Below are 21,865 nucleotides of genomic sequence, written 5' to 3'. Positions count from 1 at the left end.
CCACCTGCTCTGTCATTACCTGCAAGAGTAGAAATTCAGACCTGGTCAGGTGGCTCCTACAAGCAGTTTTGCCCAGTTGGCCCTAGTGACCAATCTTATAGTTTCAGCCCATAAAGGCTATTACAAGATGAAATGTTAGTGTGAATAAAAAGTAGTAAAAGCTTCTATTATGAATAAGAATATGAGACTCCAAATGCACACAAGAAATAGCTCACTTGAGTAAAAGAGAAGTTAGTGATGCATTGTTCTTTTTTTTTTTTTTTAACCATAACCCTCTTACGTGTTTACAGTATGGACTAAATTATATTTGGCAAGTATTTTTCATATTATATTGACACATACTTGTACTTCTTTTGGGGGAAACTCTTAAAAAAGATCTGCTGACCTCAGAAGTTTTATTATAACAATGCTTGTGTTACTGTATAGCTGCAGGAGGCTGTCCTGATACCACTTTCATTGAAGATGCAGTACAAGAGCTCCTAAAAACTCGCCGCATTCTCAAGTGTTCTTATCCATATGGCTTCTTTTTGGAACCTAAAAGCACAAAGAAAGAAATATTTGAACTTATGCAGGTAAAATAAGTGTGTTTTGCTTTTATGACATAACTAATTTGTCTTGCAATGCTAGTTATCCAATATCACAAGTTTTCTGGCTATATTAAATTCTTAACATTTAGATTAAAAGAACAGAGGTGAAAAGAAATGTGTATAATCAACTGTTGATTAAACTCATTGGGTCTATGTGATTTTGAATTTTGCCTTTAGAGATCTTAAGGCAGGGATGGGCAAAAGGCTGCCAGTGGGCCGGATCCGGCCCATGGCTGCCTTGCTGGTACCCTTAAGCACAGCGCAGAGGCAGCCGCTTTAAATGTGGCAGCTCTATTCTGGGAGAGAAGAGGGAGGCTTTGTGCTCTGGCCTGCCCCCCAGCAAAATCTCTCAGCTCCCATTGGCCAATTTCCGACCAATAGCAGCTGAGATCCTTTCTGGCAGCAGGGAAGCTAATGACACCTCCTTCCCTCCCCCGTACTCCTTCACCTTCCCAGAGCAGAGCCATGTGAAGTGGCTTGCGACTGCAGCCTTCAGGTTCCTGCAAGGCTGCTGACTGGAAGTTGCCTACGTAAGCGCCTTTCAGCTAGAGCCTGCCTTTGGCACCCTCTTCCTCTCTTACCTTCCCCCCAACTACCTGCCCCAGGCCACCACCCAAACTCCCCTTTCCTCCAGGTCACAACACTCTCCCAGACCATGCACTCCCTCCTAGAGCCCCTCCCTCAGGCCAGAATCTCTCCTGCACCCATACTCCCTCCTGGACTCTGCACCTCAATCTTCTGCCTCAGATCACAATCCCCTCCTTCACCCAAACTCTCTTTCAGGCTAGGTGTATACTGCAAAGAAAAGTCGGAAAAAGATATGCAAATTGCAAACTGCAATTTGCGTATCTTTTTCTGCTTTTCTTTCAAAAGAGGCTTTTCTGAAATTTGGCCCGTCTACACGTCGCCAAATTTTGGGAAAATCTCCTCTTTAGGCACATCCTTTCTTCCTCATAAAACAAGGATTATAGGGATGGTGAAAGAACGCGTCCGCTTTTTCGGAAGTTGTTCCAAAAAAGCGGATGCATTCCTTGGACACAGCATATCATTTCCTGGATACCTCTGGTATCCCAGAAAAGCTCTGCAGTCTAGACATAGCTCCAGACTGCACCCCAGTCTCTTACCCCAAGCTTCCTTCTGCACCCCGCCTCTGTCAAAGACCCCAAATCTCCTCAGTAAAAATGTGGCCCTTGAGCATTTGCCAAAATCTTGGAGTGGTCCCCCATTAAAAATTATTGCACACCCCTGTCTTAAGGCTACAACCAAATCAGGGAGGGAGTGAAGAATAATTTTAGCAGTATTGTTTAATCTGTAATAAAATATTTTATTTCAGTTTTAAAGAGGAAGCAACATCTTAATGAGAAAAAAAATAGTTACTTACTTGTATTCTGCTTTTCTGAAGCTATCATGAACAGGATTCTCATTCCTGGATAAGGCTGAGACGAGCAGATTTCCCTCAGTTCTAAAATAATTTTGATTCCTGAGGGAACTGGATTTGGGTATAGTGCAAACCAAGTCCTGTACTGACCATCACATTTCCTTTCTCTGTGAGTGTAAGTAGTGCTCTCTAAATGACCTAGTCCCGTGGTGTCCAAGTTCACTATAGCAAACTATCCACACTGAACTGGCCAAATAGCTAGAGGCTAGCATGTTGGACACCACTGATCTAGTCGGTCACTTTGTTTGCAGAAGAAGTGGAGTTCCTAAGATGATAACATAATACAAAATGGTTAACTATGATCAAAAATATGTCTCAAAGAAAAATTGGAATCAAGGCATAAACATTAAAAAAAATATTTCTCCCCCAGACCTTGAGGATTATGTGACAAATGAAAGTTTGTGTCACAATAAAGCTTTTATTCAACAAACCATGGTCTTTGCTGAAATCATCAAGACGGAATTAGAGCAGCGGTTCCCAATTGCCAGTCCGAGCGAGGGTCAGTGATGGGCCGTGAACCCCTGCCTGCCGGGTCGCGGCACACTGCTGGGTCCACGCCCCCAGCCGCTAATGAGCCCTTACTGGGGCAGCCTTACTGTGGTCCCAGTTCCTGCTCCGCACCAACCACATGGCTCAGCCAGCGGGGTGTGTGGCGGGTTCTGCCACATGTGCCACAGCTGGGGGCACGCTGAGGCAGGGTCGCATGGTGGAGCAGGGCTACTCCGGGGTCTGGGCTACTCCAGGGATGGCTGGGTCACATTGGCAGAGAGGGGCTGCTCCAGGGTCCCTGGCTGCATGGGTGGAGCAGGGCTCTTCTGAGGGACAGGGGTATCCCAGGGCTGCCTGGGCCACATGGGGGAGTGGGGCTGCTCTAGGGGTGGCCAAGCTGTGTGGTGGAGCAGCAGGGCTAGGGTTGCCAGATGGTTGAAACAAAGTACCAAACACCCCACCCCCACCTACCCCCACCCCCCAAAAAAACACACCGGGAAAAAATTCTGTTGAAGGGGGAAAAAAAGGAGGGGACCAAAGTTGTTGTGGGGGGGGGGGGAGGACTTAAAAAAATAAAATAAAACAGCATGTTCCCTTTAAGAGTGAGTGCAGGGATAGGGACAGGGGAGCTGTTGAGCACTAATATCCAGGGGAAGCATTGCTTCCCCTAGGTGTTTTGGCTGGCAGCCTTGGGGAACCAGGTAAGCCTGGGGGCTGGGGTCGGGGGGCTGGAGGTGTTGGGGGCCAAGGGAGGATTGGAAGGGGGGGGAGGCCAGGTGCTGAGTGTTTGTAGGGTTGCCAGGTGCCTGGCATTTTCACCTCCTGACCAGGGAAATATTCAGAAAATACTGGACATCTCAGGTGTCTGGTATTCTCTGAATTTTTTTACCGGACAGGAGCCGAAAATACTGGACTGAGTACCGGACACCTGGCAACCCTAAGCAGGATTGCCCGGCCCCACTGAGCCCTGGGGGCTGGCTCGGGGTCCCCCTGGTGGTGTTGCCGGGGGCTGAACAGGGGTCACCACTATCCAAGCGGCTGAGGGGGCGAGGCAGGAAAAGCCCTCCAAGCTGGAGTCTGCACCGCACTGCTTTCAGCCTACCCTCTCCCCAGTTTGGTTCCCCCTTTCTTCTCCCCCCCCCCGCCCTTGGCCACAGCCCCCCTTCTCCTGCCCTGACTGCTGTATCCCTTTGCCTCCCTCCTCGGATGGTGGCAGGCTCCTTGGAGGCTCCAGCTGCATTGCCATTTATAAAAAATACATCCAGGGCTTGAAACTCCACTAACTCTCCCCCAGTATGGCCCAGCTGCTTGGTGCACTTCTCAGGCATCCCCAGTGCCAAAGCTCAGGCAGCACATTCCAGGCAGCCACCTCAGCAAAACACCATTTAAAAGTTTCCCTTTCCTTTTCTTTTTTAAAAAAACCCCCAGGCCAAAGTCATGGTTGTTTCCCACCAGAGGGGGATTTTCCTTTCATCCCATCTTCTCCTTTGCAGAGTTGTTCAATCATTCTCTTCTGGCAAAAACGTTTGCAATGTTTCTTGACCGTAATGCCAATGCTGGAAAATATGAATGTGCAGAATGTGTCAGCAGCACTGTCAGACTTGTTAACTACTGGCTCTTTAATTCTGGTGCAATTGAGGCAAAAGGTTTGGACTGGAGAATGCTCTTTAACAAAATATTAGCAATTATTTTATTGATTTAAAATGTGTGTGCAACAGTTTTTCAAATTCTTCTTAACCATCATGTCTTCCCTCCTTTGATTTGCCTGATATACCCTGAGCTAGATACCTTTTAAAATACTGAAATATGCTGAAACTTACCTTCGTGCATAAGTAAGTTAAATTGAAGTAAATGTGCTGGTTTAAGCTGCTTAATATGAATCACCATGAACAACTTTTACCCAAACTGGATTACTTAGAAATCATTAACTCTTAACCACCCAGTCAAAGAGAAGCCAAGATTTACCACAATCCAAAGCACTGTTATCTTGCATTATCTTCACATGCAGCTTTAAGAAGCCCAAAGAATCTTCACTAAGGTGTGAATTTATTAGTATTCCAGCTAGAGGAATATTTCTATTCTTGGAGGAATGTTTGGCTCTCTATTCTTATAAAAATGAGGCTTCTCCAAAAATTAGTGAAAACCAGAACTGTTCTGCAAAGCGTGCCATCTGTTTCACAATATATGGTTTTGATCTTCCACACAATGACATGTATTGTGTGCGTACGAATGCCATGTAAAATAAGATGTGACTGCTTAAAATTAATTACCATAACGAATATGCAAAAGTTTCGGTGCCGGTCTGCCAAATGTTTTTGAATGAGTTTGCTGGTCCGCAATATAAAAAAAAGTTGGGAACCGAGGAATTAGAGGACACCATTTATTATACCCAGCAATGGATGGCATGCAATAGCCTGTGGAGGGCCTGGCTCACTCTACCTCACAACTTTATAAGTATTTCCATAGCACCTAAAAGCCCTAGTTAAGGACAAAGACGTCATCGTGCTACACACTGTACAAATATAGAGCCAAAAGACAGAGCCTGACCCAAAGAACTTACGATTTAAGAAAAAGACAAGAGCTGGATAGAGACAGATGGGGAGTAGAAGAAAACACTTAAGACATTATTGATCTGCATGATAGGCACGGTCTTAGCACACTTCTTCCTTCAGTGGTAAAAATTCTTTGCGGGCTGAGGGAACTCCATCAGTGTCTTGTTAAGGGGCTAACCCCTAGGCATAGAATCCTGTCAGGATCATATCTTCAGAGAAAATGAATTATTCAATATAGCATGTTTACAAAGTAGTTATGCCTGCTTTTCATGTAACTGATTTATAATGTTGCAACATTTCATGGTACACTTTATTTTCTGTTGCAGACAGACTTAGAAATGGTCACAGAAGACCTTGCTCAGAAAGTAAACAGGCCTTATCTTCGTACTCCTCGTCATAAAATAATCCGTGCAGCATGTCTTGTGCAGCAGAAGAGGCAAGAGTTCTTGGCCTCTGTGGCCCGTGGAGTTGCCCCAGCAGACTCACCAGAAGCTCCAAGACGCAGGTAATTAGGCATACAAAGAGTGTGCAAATCCAGAAATATTCAGGTGACAGCTATCAAGCAAAATAGTGTTTGGTTTGACATATACATCAAGACAAATAGAGCTGACTGAATTTTGTAGTTGTAGGTAACTGGTTCAACAAACACTTACTTTATTTGATTCACACAAAAATACACCCGTTCACTTTAAACTTCACAATGTGAAATTCCCCTAAATTGCCAAGTGTGTCTTTCTCATTTTGCAACTGAAAAAATGAGGAATCTTGGCTGAATTTTAATTTGTCATTAAAGGCAGAGCCAGGCAGGATTTTCACCAGTTTTGGGGAGGAGGGTAGCCAACTCTTTCCACATAGGTGAAGACAAAAAATCAGTCAGAATGTTAGGAATCATTAAGAAATTAGATATATTATAAGACAGAGAATATCTTATTGCCTCTATATAAATCCATGATATTCCTACATCTTGAATGCTGCATGCAGACGTGGTCACCTCATCTCAAAAAAGATATCTTGCTCTTTTCTGAACTTTTTCCATTGCCAACAAAAAGGATTAGGGGTATGGAATGGCTACCATCTGAGAAGTCTAAGACTTAGATGTTTCAGTTTGGAAAAGAGCAACTAAGGGAGAATAGTAGAGAACTTTTGGAGTGGAAAAAGTGAATAAAGAAGATCTATTTACTCCTTCACATAACACAAGAACTAGGGGTCAGCAAATTTAAATTAATAGGTAGCCATTTTTTAAATCAACAAACAAAAGGAAATACAGTAAAACTCCAATTATCCGGCATCCAGTGGTCCGACACTCCTGATAGTCCGGCACCAACTGGAACCCAGAAGTGCTCCAACCAGCCGGACAATTGGCGCTCCCGTGAGTCCCACACGTGCTCACAGGCCGGGAAAGGGAATTATACCCCTGTGACGGGTCTGCCGGACCCACACTGTATCTGGCCGGGGGCGGGGCGTGGGGGGGGTGTCGGCGGGGAACAGTGGCGGCAAGGGGCGAACCCTCCACCATTTTGCAGGGAGGCGTGGGAAGCCCTGTGCAGCCGCCTACTACAGGCCAGCTGGGGCTGCAAGCAGAGGCGAGGGGTGGCGCTGCAGGACCAACCCGGCAGCACCCCAGCTGCTCTGCTCCGCCACTTCCCCAAGTCCGTCACTACTGTTTGTCGCCTGCCTGCAAGCAGCGGCGGACTTGGGAAAGCGGCAGGGCAGAGCAGCTGGGGTGCTGCCGGATTGGTCCTGCAGCGCCGCCCCTCACCTGAGCGGCACTGTGGGACCAACCCAGCAGCACCCCGGCTGCTCTGCCCCGCCGCTTGCCAGCTGGGTCTGTCAGTTGCCGACGGCTGCGTGGGGCTTCCCTCACCTCCTTGCAAAACGGTGGAAGGTTTGCCCCTTGCCACGCCGTTCCCCACTGACACACACCACCACCACCACCCTCCGCCGGTCGCAGTGCGGGTTCCGGCAGACCCGTCACAGCCTCCCGCTGGGCATATCCGATAATCCGGAACCCCCTGGGTCCCAAAGGTGCCAGATTATTAGAAGTCTACTGTACTTCTTCACACAATTCATAGTCAACCTATGGAAATCCTTGCCAGAGGATGTTGTGAGGTCCAAGACTATAACGGGGTTAAAAAAGAACTAGATGAATTCATGGAGGATAAGTCCATCAATTGCTATTAGCCAGGATGGACAAGAATGGTGGCCTTAGCTTTTGTTTGTCAGAAGCTAGGAAAGAGCGACAGAGGACGGATCACTTGATGATTACCTGTTTTTTTTTTTTTTTTATTCATTCCTTCTGGGGCACCTAACATTGTACACTGTTGGAAGACAGGATACTGCATTAGATAGACCTTTGGTCTGACCCAGCATGGCTGTGTTATTCTTATGCAGTATCAGCTCTGGAGATGGAGCCCACACCATGGCAGTGACACACCACTGGAGTTTAGGAAGCTGCAGAGGAGAACTAGATGTATGGGAAAGTCAATTGATTTCCTCCTTTAGCTAGAAAGCCAAATAATTTCATTCACAGCTCCTGCCATGTCCCCACACTCAGGCCAATCAAGACCTGAGGAGAGGGGGAAGTGTGGCACCAGAGACAACCACCAGCTGTTCAGAACAGCTGGCATTTCCCTCTGGGCATTGTGCGCCCATCAGGTCAGAGAAGGGGAAGAGACCTCCCATTCTCTTCCACCCCACAGGGGAGCATGCGAAATCTCTCCCCTCACCCGGTGCCTAAAGGTAAGAGCCCCTTCTGGGGCGGGCCTGTGACCACTGCCAACATTGGTGAAGTGCCCCCTCCTCCCCCCCAAAAAAATTATTGCTCTCTCTCCCCCTCCTCCCCGCTCCTAGGGCACCTCGTGAATGCCAGCTCAAATCGCTGTATATATTTCCATTGCTCTCTGGTCAGCTAACTAAGAAGCTTGTTAATAGAATTAAGATCTTTGTAGAATAATGTGATTGGTGGAACTGATTTAGAGAAGCAATGTTTTTGCTACTCAGTGTTTTGTTTTATTTACATTTGAAACTGTTTGAAGTTGCTGGTAGGTTTGGTGTGTGTATAATATTTTATCCCTGAATTTCTCTTCTTGTTTTTGGCATGAAAGGATATAAACCTAAAAATCATTCTCTCTTCATTTTTTTTTTAAATTACACTAGTATGCCAGGTTGAGAATTCCAATAATAGTTAATAAGTATAATTACAGTATATACTCACCCACTCAATTGCTTTATACTCCAAGCCATTGTAATAGTTCAGCACAATTTTGATGTCATGATTCTTGCCCAGTTTAATCAGTATAGTAGATACTATTTTTACAGTATAATTCACATTCAGTTTTGTGAGCTGTTAATAAGTAGTTAAGCATTTGTGGCTTCATTTCACACTCCATACTCCAAACTAGCAAATAAGTACTTGGCACTCACCAAACACTATTTAAATAATCACTGAAAATAATTTTATAAATCCAGAATTTAAATAATTTAATCATACAATCTTTTGAAACATTTTTATAAATACGTGTGTTAACCAGATAAATTCACCTCAAAGATGGTTTACAGTTATAGATGGGGGAGCCATTGTTCATACTTCATTCTGCCAATAAATAACATGATGTATCTGATTTAATTTATAGTTTTGCTGGCGGAACATGGGATTGGGAATATTTAGGATTTGCATCCCCTGAGGTAAACTGTTTCTTTTTTATATTTTTAATGTTGCTATGCATATTATAGGTACCAGGGTGTAATTCTGTTTTGCATGGAGGGAATCCAGATTTTATTTCAAATTGTATTAAGGTTTGCAAGGCTCAATTTAAGCTTTCAATTTTCTTTGCTTCACAATAGAAGGAAATATATGCATGGGTAACTGGACTGTACCTAAACAATGAGCCTTACAAAAAGATAGTTCTTAAATATGTTGTCAGACCAACTCTTTAGCATTGTATTTTGTCCAGTCTGAGGAAGGCAAGCATGTCTGAACAAAACCATGCCTACACTTGTGGCAATATTTTTATAATAAATATTTTAAAACTGGATGATAATTTTCTGTTTAAGTTTTTTAAAAAATTGTTCTAAATGTTGAAGTAGTATTAATGGATGAAGGAAACGAGATAATTTCTGATACAGTATTATAGGAGTTGTCATAAATTATATCTGTTTTATGCATGATGGACTACTATTGACAGGGTTAGAGAAAGCAAAATGCAATTTTTAAAATCAGTATTTCACCATTTATACATGGCAGAAGAACCTTTATGTGATTGTCAATAATTGCATTATATATAATTTTCCTTTCTCTCCTTTAGCTTAATTAAATATTTGGGGGGGAAGGTTTAAATCAAAATGAGATTAAAAGAGAAATCTAATGTTGACATTTTTAAGAGCTAGTCACTTGCAGGCACACTGGAAAAATTACCATATCTCATAAAACTCCATTTTCTATATATTTCCTTTCCTATTGTTGCTGGTTAACAATATGCTGTTGGGGGAGGGAGGGTGAAACAGCTTGCTTCTTATAGAGCAATCAGCTTGCTTCATCCTTCAGTTCTTCCTTTGTTCCTAAATAATTCAGTGTTTTGTGAGACTGAACTATCTGATGTTATAACAGCCCAGGAGGAACAGGATAGGAGAAAAGGCTGATTAGAAAAGGGAACATTTCTGTTAATCAATAAGTATCATGATAGTCATTTTTAGATTATAGTTGATTAGCCCAGATATGGCACTGGCTGTGATTTAAGTTGGATCCTTTGTACCTTAGCTGCTGAAGATACTTGCAACCACCTGTGCTAAAGGAGTTTTTGTAGCTAAAGTAATACTGTCCTCTTCGTATATTTTCCATTAAATTCTCTAGATAAACTATTTGAGCACAATTATGTATTTTACTGACACCAAAATAAAATATTTGTGTATACCAGATCTTATTACCACAAAGAAAATTTGAATGTTTTCGGTAAAGAGCACCATATTTAGGCCAGTATATAAAAACTCTACTTTTCAATGCAACAAAATTAAAATCTAAATTGCTAAAATATATAAAATATTTCTAAGTAATCAGAAACAAAATTATATCTGTATGAGTGTATATATGTCTGAAACACAAATATATGAAACAATTATCATGACAAAGGCCATAAATTAAAGCTGTGATCTTATTGCAAACACAGAAAGAATTATATTTCATGTAAAATCTGGCATGATTTTCAAATCTTTATACTTTGTGAACTCATTTCTGATCATGCACAATCCCTGTGGGCTGCGTGTGAATTTATAAAAGAATATGGATCTCTTTCCTTGAGGAACAGGTGTATGTGTAAAGAATACTAAGTCAGTTTCAAAATCTGGAAATTAAGGTCCTGATCTTGCACTTGAATAAGTGAAACTTGCAAATCAGGGGAACTTCACACAGGAGCAAGAATCTGCCAGCATTGATCCTGTTGTAGTGACAGTGCTCATGGCATGCCCTTGGTAATGTGTAAACACTTGGGGTGAAACTCTCAATATAAGGAATTGAAGAGGCCATGCAGTAACTCTCTAGGCTCTTGGATCTGTCTGAGGGGGTTTTTTTATGTTGCAGAGCAACTGTAGGAAAGGAAGCTTAATGGTCAGGCAACCTTTCCCAGGCCACACAGTACAAAAGAAGCTTTGGAATAGAGGTTTCCCACGTGTAAAGTGCAGGGGCTGAGGAGGGAAATACATCTGCTCCCCGACTTACGAACAAGTTACAGTCCAAGCACTTGGTTGTAACTCAGTGTGTTCGTAAGTCGGACCCCATTTATTTCAATGGAACCACGCTGTTCGTAAGCACGGCTTGCCATTCGTAAGTCGGGGCCACGCTTAATGGGAGGCTGGTTGTACGTCGATGCGTTTCTAAATCGGGGACCAGCTGTAGTTATAAAGTGTGTTTAACTAGTTAGATTTTTTGACATTGGTGTAAATCCTAGAGAGAGACAGAGGCTGGAGACAGCTTCTTTTGGAGGCAGGACTGTGGTACCTTAACTCCCTTTGTCAGAAAATGCAAATAGTACCTAAGTCAGTTTGTTGCCACCTCTGTTCAAGTAAAACAAGATTTGTGTGTATTTTTTAAATAAAGCACTCTAGAAAACCTTCATGGTTCCTACTCTGATGCCCAAACCCAACCTGACATGTCAACATGGTTAAATAAGTAGATACAATGGCATGCCTTTTTTATCACTGTGCATGATGAAATCTACCATGTTTAGAGGGGGATAAACCAGCCACTTTGTGCCACAGAGTTTGTGTTAGCCTTGCAAATTTAGGCCCCAAGTCAGTAAAGCACCTTAAGCACATGCATAATTTTACTAATCCTAGAAAACAAGCACAAGCTTAAGCATTGTGGGATCAGAGGCCTGAGAAGGCAACTCCTTGATGTCTACTGTTAAGCAAAAAAATAAAGAGAAGGCTCATATTTAATCAGTTGAACTTCTGAAAAATTAAAATTTGGTATTAAAACTCGTAAACAAAATTAATAGTACTTGGAGATTGCAAGTATTCAAATCTCTGCAACTTGACTGGAAGGGCTTTTGGCTAGTTAATAATTTTGTTCATTTAGGATTATCTACTTTTTTTTTTAATTTATTTCTTGCATGATGTGTAAACTGCAATTTATTTTTCTGGGAACAGGTGATTTTATAATAAATGTATAAAATCACACATTTTTCTTAAAAGAAAATGTACAGTTGGTTATGGCAGAAAAATATTATTGCATGTTCCCCTGTATTTTGTAACCTTTGGTTTATGCAGGAATATGCTGAATTTCAGTATCGGAGGAGGCATAGACAGCGTCGACGTGGAGACATGCACAGTCTGCTCAGTAATACTCCAGACCCCGAAGACCCTAGTGAGAGCACACTAGGTATGTTCTTTCTTTGGAGTTAAAAATATATAATATATATAGGTGTCTCTAATTCCTTAATTTATAAATAAACTAGAAGATTTACTCTGTCATTGCTTGGGTCTTTCAGGGCAGGAGGGTGAGATTGTGGGAGGTACACAAGTCAGGGCAGGGGCGTGGAGAAGTGGGGACTCAGGCCAGGGGGCTAGTGGTATGGGGATGATAGGTACAGGAGTCAAGGCAGGGGCTGGGGTGCAAAATTCAGGCCAGGGAGTTGTAGGTGTCGGGGAGCTCAGGGCAGGGGGTAAGGGCAGCCGGCGACTGCTCCCCAGGGCCAGTTTGGGATGTTTGGAGACACTCAGCACAACCAACAGAACCACAGAGTCATAGAGATGGAAGAGACCTCAGGAGGTCATCAAGTCCAGCCCCCTGCCCAAAGCAGAACCAATCCCAACTAAATCAACCCAGCCAGGGCTTTGTCAAGCCGAGACTTAAACACCTCTAGGGATGGAGATTCCACCACCTCCCTAGGTAACCAATTCCAGTGCTTCACCACTCTCCTAGTGAAATAGTTTTTCCTAATATCCAACCTAGACCTCCCCCACTGTAACTTGAGACCATTGCTCCTTGTTCTGCCATCGATCACTACTGAGAACAGCCTTTCTCCATCCTCTTTGGAAACTCCCTTCAGGAAGTTGAAGGCTGCTATCAAATCCCCCCTCACTCTTCTCTTCTGCAGACTAAATAAGCCCATATTCTTCAGTCTCTCCTCATAGGTCATGTGCTCCAGCCCCCTAATCATTTTGGTTGCCCTCCGCTGGACCCTCTCCAATGTGTCCACATCCTTTCTGTAGTGGAGGGGGGGGAGGGGCAGAACTGGACGCAATACTCCAGATGGGGCCTCACCAGTGCCGAATAAAGGGGAATAATGACTTCTCTAAATCTGCTGGTAGTGCTCCTCCTAATGCATCCTAATATGCCATTAGCCTTCTTGACTACAGGGGTGCATGTTTAACTCATACCCAGCTTCTCATACAGTGTTATCCCCAGTACCTTTTCTGCTGAACTGCTATTTAGTCATTCGGTCCCCAGCCTGTAACAATGCTTGGGATTCTTCCGTCCTAAGTGCAGGACTCTGCACTTGTCCTTGTTGAACCTCATCAGATTTTCTCTTGGCCCAATCCTCCAACTTGTCTAGGTCACTCTGGACCCAATCCTTACCCTCCAACATATCTACCTCTCCCCCTAGCTTACCTCTAAACCATGAGTTCCCAAACTGGGGGGCGTGCCCCCTTGGGGGGCATGAAGAAATTCCAGGGGGGCGAGCGTGAGGCGATTCAGCCCCACACACACCCCCATCAATCCCACCCCAAGTTTTGCTGCTATTTTGGGGGGGGGAAGGTTTCTCAAAAATCAATAAGGGGCCGTGATGCCGAAAAGTTTGGGAACCACTGCTCTAAACTAACAGAAGAGGAGCCCTTTTAAGCCCTTTTACCCTTGTGGCTACTCTAAATTATATTCAATTGCCACAACATTCTAGGGGCCACTCTGCGGCTAAGAATAGAGGAAGAAAAATGCTAACTTTTATGGATTTTGACAATTAGGAAGGAGGCACATAAACACCAAAGGCCAAATCCAGGTCCTGGCAATAGGGACGGAGAGGAAGTGACCAAAAATATTCTGGCTGCTCTACAGCATCCAGGGAACTCTATTATGCCCAGGGCATTCCCCAGACGCACTTTTCACAAGGACAAGTGTAAAGAAGGAAAGAGAGAGGATTTGTTTCTATAAAGAATGTTTTTAAAGTGTTCCATAATGCACGAGTGAGTTTTACAAGCCCTTCTGCCACCTTATCCAGTGACCTGTTTTACTGACTGTGTCCTGTTTCCATAAAGGAAGAATGTTGCTTATTTAAGCAAGTAAGGGAGCAAACAAGCAGAAAGGGCTCATTCAATCCCATCCTGTGCAGCCATAGCAATATAACTGGTACTCTTCCACTGTACATGCATTGGGGCTGGATGTGGGGGATAATGTGTATGCCCCCACAAAAAACATGGGGGCTGTGCAGGGAGCAAGATCAGAAGAACCATTTGCTACAAGGCTCCTCTTGTCTTCTCCCTGCCCCTTCCTTCCATATTCAGGAGGGGTTCACTGGTGCCATGGGAGCAGCTGTGCAAATATCCTAACTAGACGATTAGGAATCAGCCCTTTGCTATAGCACACAGTCATTTGTTTGGGCTATGCTCTGTATTACAGGATTTGGGCCAAAATTAAGAGAGGAAGATCATACACTTGAAGCCAAATAAATAAGAAGGGCAGAAGGTTCTGCTGATAAAAATGGAGAGAGATATTCATGTTCGTACTTAAATGTTTTTGTTTACATCATTTTAACAGATACTCAGGAGGGTGGTAGCAACAGAAGACACGGTACCTCCATGGTGAGTTCAGCTTCTATGAGTATTCTGCACAGCTCTTCACTTCATGACTATACCCCTGTCAGTCGCTCTGAAAACCAGGATTCTCTTCAGGTATCTTCCCTAGTCTCCTTTCCATTTTCTTGGCTGTGCTTCCCTTCCTATATTTTTCTTTATCATATTTTTCTGCATCCTACATTTGTTACATTACTGTTTATGGTGAGGAGAGGGCTGGAATCTCAGATAAGAAAATATGAATTTACAAAGTACTGTTCAGCTACTGAAGCTTCAGGGGGTAGCTGAGTTAGTCTGTACAGGTTAAACTTAAAAAAAATGGTCTGGTAGCACTCTATAGACTAACAAAACATGTAGATGGCATCATGAGCTTTCGTGGGCACAGCCCCTTCTTCAGATGACTGGAGTTTTGAGTTTAGGATGTGCAGACCCACATTATTTTGGGTCTGCACATCCTAAACTCAAAACTCCAGTCATCTGAAGAAGTGGGCTGTGCCCACAAAAGCTCGTGATACCATTTCCATGTTTTGTTAGTCTATAGAGTGCTACCAGACCATTTGTTAAGTTACTATAAATGTATCATTAAGAATAAATCAACATTTAGAATTGATTTTAAAAGTTTACTGGAATAAATTTTTCAGGCATTTTAAACAAAATTCAGTGATACATTAGGGATGTAAAATCCTGTTTAATCAGTGAACTGGTTACCAGTGTTCCCTCTAAGATGTAGGCCAGCACAGCTTCACATGTGATTAAGTAGCCCTGCCCAGTCAGAGGCTCAGAGCTCATTCACAGAGCTGACTGACTGGGCAGGGCTGATTAATCACCTGGGAAGCTGTGCTGCCACGCAGTTTAGAGGGAACACTGCTGGTTACCTGCTTACCCATAATCCCATGGGCAGGGGAGCCCTACCAGGCTGGAGCAATCCCTTCTCCCCCCGCCCACATGGGGAGGGAGGCTGCTCCAGGCCATCTGGGCTGCCAGTTAAGGGTGATGGGTACCAGTTAACTGATTACATCCCTACAAAACATGCATTAATTTTGAATCCAAAATGTGATGAAAGCAAAAATTACTGAATTTTGAAAGTGATCTTGTATATCTCCGTAGGCTCTGAGTTCTTTGGATGAAGATGATCCAAATATCCTGCTTGCTATTCAGTTATCTTTGCAAGAATCTGGCATGGCTATTGATGAAGAAACTAGAGACTTCCTTAATAATGAGGCATCCTTAGGAGCAATAGGTACATCTTTGCCTACAAGATTGGACTCAGCTCCTGTAAATATAGATAACCCTAGAGCTGCTTTGAGCAGCTCTGAGTTGTTAGAACTTGGTGATAGTTTGATGAGACTAGGGGCAGGCAATGATCCATTTTCAGCTGATTGCCTTAGTTCACACCCTTTCAGTGATACAAGTGGATTATACTCAACATCTAGTGATGCTGATTCAAGTAGCCAGGACCCCAATATTAATGAAAATCTGCTTGGAAATATTATGGCCTGGTTCCATGACATGAACCCTCAAAGTATCGCACTAATTCCTTCAGCAAGTACAGAAACTGATGAGGATTCACAGCAACCTAATATCGATGATGGGTCAGGAGGACAACCAAATGTTATAGAGGTGGGACTGGAGCCTCAGGAAGAGCATGCACTTTTTGAGGATGCCCTCAGAAATGAAGGCAGAGGAACCCAGACAGAAGGAAGTATTTCTGAAGAAAACATCATTCCAGGGGATAGAGTGCCACCAAGTGGTGACTGTCCTGGGGAAGCTACTAGCAGTGTGGATACTTCAGAAGATGTTTTAAGTCAAACTCCTCAGACCTCAAGTGACTGGATTGAGCATGTGCATTTGGTATGAACAAAAACTAGTTTTTGAGCTTAAATGGATGGCCGTTACAGATGGTACAGTATGCGGAGAAACCATTATGGGGACTTCAATCCACATACTTACTGCTCATTTGTGAACCACTGACATAATGATGAAAGACATAGGCATTCCCTTAAATTGAAGTTCTTTATACTAATAATATGAACCTTTCAAAGAACATCCTTTGCATTTAATTAGGTAGTGTTTGCCTTTTTTGCTCTCAAGGAAGAGGAAAGAAGTAGGTGGTTGTTCTCCACTTTCCAAATACAATGCAGTAGCTTTAGGTTGGTGATCCTTAATTTGAAAGTATGGATTAAAGGCTTACACTGATTATTTTCGTTATATATCCTTAAATAGTGTTTTCCATTTTTAGAAAACATTCTTTCAGCAAAATAACATTTAGTAAGTTGGGGGGGGGGAGGTTTGCTGTTCCATAACTTTTTCCTTATTTACTAGCAGTGTGAATTGAGGTATTTAATGCTTCTTTTTAGTACTGCTCCATGAACAAAGAAATTGGTATTTTTTCTTATTAAAATCAAAGATTTTTTTCATGTCTATTTACAGTCCAAACGTGCCAAGCTGTGAATAGCTAACTAACTCATACCCAATACAAGAGGTGCACAGTGTGCCTGTATGAAAGTAATCCCATGATTCTTAGTGAAAGATACCACTGGGTAGCATTGTTTCTCTAAATTAAATGGCATTTATTGCCATGGTGACTGCATTTAATTAAATGTAGCCTGTACCTTAAGTTAATTAAACCTAATGCTGCTGTTAAACAGTTGTTTTAAATATTAAAATACAGTTTATTAGCAACAGCTATGCTGTATTTGAGACACTTTAATGGAAGTGCAATCATAGTTCTTTTTCATAATTTTACAATGCATTTTATGCACTAATGGTGCAATTAATTTTAATGGTAACATTTTATAAAATACAGAAATATGAAATTTTCATATTATTGCCAGTCCCACAATTATTAAAGTTTAATAATACATTCTGTGCAACATGTTACCGTGCCTTTGCCGTAACCCAGATGGATAGTTGCCACAGTTAAATAAGTAATTCAGATTCAGTGTCTGTTCTGGAGTAACTATGCTCTTAATTGCAAAGACCTCCATAAAACCAACCATGGCCTTGCCTTTAGAGTAAACAATGACTAAACATTCAGTCAGTGTTTTTGCATAAATAACAAATATTGCTAGATATTTCTTCGATTGCACAATATTCACTTGCTGTGTGGTTACTGTTTAGTAGAAAAACAAAACAAAAAAGACCCTAATTGTTGTACTGTGAAGAAAATACTGGTTATAGATTTGCTTAAAAGCATCAAAATTACAGTTAGTGGTGAGATACAAAGATACAGTATGTAATTACAACTAGAGTAAATTGTTGAAAGTGCTGTTTTATCTGCATATAGTCAAATCTTATTATAATATAAGGAAAATCAGTACACAACACTCCATTGTAAGATTTGCTTGACCGTTAGATTTGTTGATATACAAGTTTTTTACTACCGGGCGTGTATAGGCAAGTACGATGGCAAACAAAGATATAGATATATATATATATATTGATTACCGTGAGTGTTTTGGTAAATATTTCATTCAGATCCTTCTTTAGGACCCTTGTAGCCTCAGGGTTCATATTAGTAAGGAGTTATATATGAATATTTTATCTCCAGTGCCACGCAAAAATCTTTAGCAGTCTTCAGAAAAAATGGTTTGAGGCTGTTACTATGCTCTATAATTCCATTACATTTTCTAACTTTATCTCTAGGTGCCCCATTCTCCAAAAACATTGATGTTGAACCCTTTGTCATCTCTGGAAAAAATCTATTTTAAAATGTTTTATGCTACAAAATACTATACTCTAAAATAAATCTTTAAAAACTGTCGTCATGAATTGGTCTAAAACTTAAAAATGTTTGACTCACATAGTGTCCTTGAGTTGTAATTCCTGAATAGAAAGAGTCTCACAAAGATTGTGTATTGCATTGAGATGTGTTTTGCAAAGCTACGGTAAGATATGTAAGAGTGCTCTGTGAAGATAGTGAAGTTTGTGGGTTCTGGTTTTTCTGTACTTTGTTTAGGTTGTGCAGTATATCCACTGTTTCTATGTTACTCTATTCCAAGCATGAAAACAAGCATATTAAATTTGTATTTTCTTGGTACTTATTTTAAAATTCACCAAGTCATTCATTTGACAGTTCAGAAATAGTTTGGCAACCCTATTTTGTAAACCTATTAATTTTATAATGTAAAAAAATTACTCTAACCTTGAATTGTTATTTGCACTTTCATAGTCTATACTTGATACATTCCCACTTTATATACAGTAGGATATTACAACAATGTAGATGTTTGGCCAAAAGAATGCTGTTAATAATATGTAAAATTCTTTGATTAAACATTTATTACTTAAACTATTTCCCTTCTGTCTCATTACATCTTGGGCTTTATCTTAGCAAACTCCTTAATTTAATTTGATTAATTTGGTTCTTAGACTATGAATATTTCATTTTATACTGTAAATGGGAATTGCAGACCATATAAGGTCAGGTATGACAGTATACCCCATATTTTATTAGGGGTTAAAAAATTAACAGGGAAAAACCATCCAGAATAAATTTATTTGGTTATTTGGTTAGTCACTAAGGGTGTGTCTGCACAGCAAAGTTATTTCAGAATAATGGCCATTATTCCGAAATAACTATGCGAGTGTCTATTCAGCAATTCTATTATTTTGAAATAATGGACAGCTTATTCCAACTTCTGTAAACCTCATTCTACAAAGAACAATGCCTATTCCAAAATAGCTATTTCAAAGTAAGGCGTGTGTAGACACTCCACTTCCACAATTTCAAAATAGCCCCTAACCAGGGCCTTTCTAAGTTATTCCTTCTGGGGCACTAAATTGAGATAGCATGTCTACATTAGGGAAGTCTGCCTCAGACTAATTTTGAGGCTTCCCTGCAGGGTGGACATGCTATTTCTAAATAAGCTATTTTGGAATAACTATTCTCTAATAGCTTATTCCGAAATAACTTTGCAATGTAGACGTAGCCTAAGGGTCAGATTACTCAATACTTTTCATTGCATTGAGTAGTGTTGCAAACCACAACTTGTGCTGTTGAAGTCAGTGGAACAACTTGTGGAGTAAAGGTACCACGATCTGGGAATAACTCAGAGGCATACAAAAGCAAAACACGGTACAACCTCAGATTACAAACACTGCTGGAATGGAGGTTGTTTGTAACTTGTAACTCTGAACAAAATGTTGTGGGTTTGCAACGGACCATTCATTTAATACAATTTTGAAATTTGACTATGCAGAAGAAAATGCTGCTTTCTTTTTTCAGTAGTTGATGTTTAACACAGTATTGTGCTGTTTTTTTTTATTTTGTCTATGCTGCTGCCTGATTGTATATGTCCAATTCTAAATGAGGTATGTGGTTGGCTCATAACTCTGAGAATCCTACTGAATAAAGTATAACTATTGTACTACCTCTGTAAGTGAAAAGCTGCATCCTGCTTTTTGTACCTGAGCTCCCAAATTTTACCATCTAAGGAACACATTCCACTCCTAGTAGGGTTCCAAATAATTAAACTTCTAACTAGACCTTTTGGGTGAATGGTTAAATAGGAATATAAATAACCAGCATGTTGAGTTATTTGCAACCCATTCTAGTCCAAGCTCAATGTTCTGCTTAATTGTCTTCCTATGGTGGCTTCTTCCTCCATACTAGGTTTCCTGCCACAGTGATCTCAGATGGTGGCCAGGGTGGAAGACTTTTAGTACCCATGATGCAAGTAGCCAGTGTTTTTTTACCACGTTGTTTAGTGCTCACCAGGGCTGAACAATAGTTTAAAAACTAGCTATTTTCCCATCTAGACAGGGCTTTGCCTTTTGTACCACTGCCTGTGAGGTGCAAACTTTCAGAATAAAGGCTGAGATCTTCAAAAGGTAGTTAGGTGCCTAACTCCCATTCCAGTTATGAAGGATCTGGGCCAAAGAGGCTAGCAGCCGTGCATCTCTGAGAGACATTTCACTGCCCCTGACTCCTTCAGTTTCAGAATAATGGACATGTTGTACAGGTTGAAACCCTCTGAACTGGGAATCTCTGGTCCAGCAACATCCGTGGTCCAGATGTTGCTGGATCAGAGAATCCCAGTGGAGGGCTAGCAGCAGGGAGCCATGCAGGGGCTGAAGAGCAGCGAGCTGCCCATAGCGAACTGCTGTCAGGGCTGCCCAGCGCACAATAGCGCGGCTGGCCGGTAGGGCTGGCAGTCCTGGCACATGGCTGCCCGGTGGAGCCTGGAGCCATGCTTTGGCTTCCTGGCAGACCCGGGAGCCACAACAGTGGCGACTGCTCAGCAGGATTACCAGCAAGTGTGCAGGGGAGGGAGGGATCAGTGGCAGGGGGGCCAGAAATGACCTGCTCTGATCTGGCAAAAGCCCTCATCCAGGACCAATCAGGTCCCAAGGGTCCAGACCAGGGAGGTCCAACCTGTAGTAAAAGAAGAGGGTTGAATCTGCTTGACTTGCTGTGCTTGCTTTATTCCTAGCATTCAGTGATGCCAGAGGAAAATGCTTTAAGGCATAAAACTGGAGTCCCTAAGATACAGTGTACTTCAATTGAAGCTACTTCAGATGCCTATGTATTCATAAGTTGAGGCTACATCTCACCTTTACATTCGTGTTAAAGTTAGTTGTTGGTAGGATTATGCCATTTTAAGTAAATTTAGTTCCAGATTTTTTATTTTTTTATAACTGCACTTCTACTGAGTTTCATATTACACCATGTAATTGTAAGTGGTTTTCCTTAGCCTTACCCTGAGATATTTTGCCATACACTGTTCTTTTTCCAAGTTCACGCTGAAAAAAAGTGTATGTGAGAGCCCTGTGAATGAGTCGATAAGCAAGCAAATATTCTTCAGAATTCATGCAGTAATGGTGCCTTCCACCCACCATGAGTTGTGTATCTACCACAAGATACTAAAAGATAATAGATTTCGGTTTTACAGGTGCATTGTGCTAAGGCATAATCATTCCCTGGACCCAGAAACTAAATAGTGATGTACAAAATTTGGCTTTATGGACACAGCTGCTTTTCTATAACCAATAATTAATAGAGTTGATCAAGTTACTCATGAAAGATTTTTATGGCTCTAGCCCAGTGATCACCAACCAGGAGATCAGAATCTACTGGTAGATCTTGGAGCCTCTGACAGGTGATCCTGACTGGTTGCCCAAGAGGCTATCAACTTCAGCTGCCCCTCCCCCCACTGTTGTGCACCTCCTGCCCTTGCCTTGGAGCTGCCCCTCCTCCTGTGGAGCCTCCTACTTTCTGGGCTGGGCAGGGGAAGGACAGGAGGGGTGTTGATGTCAAGATGCCCCCTCCCACTCTGTATCCTTTCTCCACAAAGCAGAGTGGGCAGCATAACAGGACTTGGGATGGAGTTTGCTGACTACTTTAGGGAGTGGGCCTGGGCAGGGGTGAGCCTGCCTTAGCCCCACTGCACCACCAACCAGGAGCCACCTGAGGTAAATAGTGCCCAGCTTGGAGCCCACATCCTGAACTCCTACCCCAGTCATGAACCCCCCTCCTGTACCCCGAGCACCTCTGCATCCAAACACCCACCCAGAGCCTG

The 21,865-nt window shown here is 42.3% G+C and overlaps 1 protein-coding gene across 4 annotated transcripts in view; it reads left to right on the top strand.

The window, feature by feature from the left end:
* The window catches only part of ANKIB1 (ankyrin repeat and IBR domain containing 1), a 109,189-nt gene extending 89,472 nt beyond the window's left edge, over nt 1–19,717 (top strand). For 2 of the 4 annotated variants that reach the window (XM_075922379.1, XM_006114465.4), the window contains exons 15-20: nt 427–572; nt 5,393–5,571; nt 8,699–8,750; nt 11,826–11,937; nt 14,311–14,444; nt 15,453–19,717. In XM_075922379.1, coding sequence (XP_075778494.1) covers nt 427–572; nt 5,393–5,571; nt 8,699–8,750; nt 11,826–11,937; nt 14,311–14,444; nt 15,453–16,202 — 1,373 coding nt within the window. In that variant the 3' untranslated portion in view covers nt 16,203–19,717. The remainder of the gene's footprint in view (nt 1–426; nt 573–5,392; nt 5,572–8,698; nt 8,751–11,825; nt 11,938–14,310; nt 14,445–15,452) is intronic. The other 2 variants (XM_075922380.1, XM_075922381.1) reach the window with 2 other exon arrangements.
* The last annotated feature ends 2,148 nt before the right edge of the window (nt 19,718–21,865 follow it).

Source organism: Pelodiscus sinensis, chromosome 2, assembly GCF_049634645.1.
Source record: "Pelodiscus sinensis isolate JC-2024 chromosome 2, ASM4963464v1, whole genome shotgun sequence".
NCBI lineage: Eukaryota > Metazoa > Chordata > Testudines > Trionychidae > Pelodiscus > Pelodiscus sinensis.
This window is presented reverse-complemented; position numbering and strand designations above follow the sequence as displayed.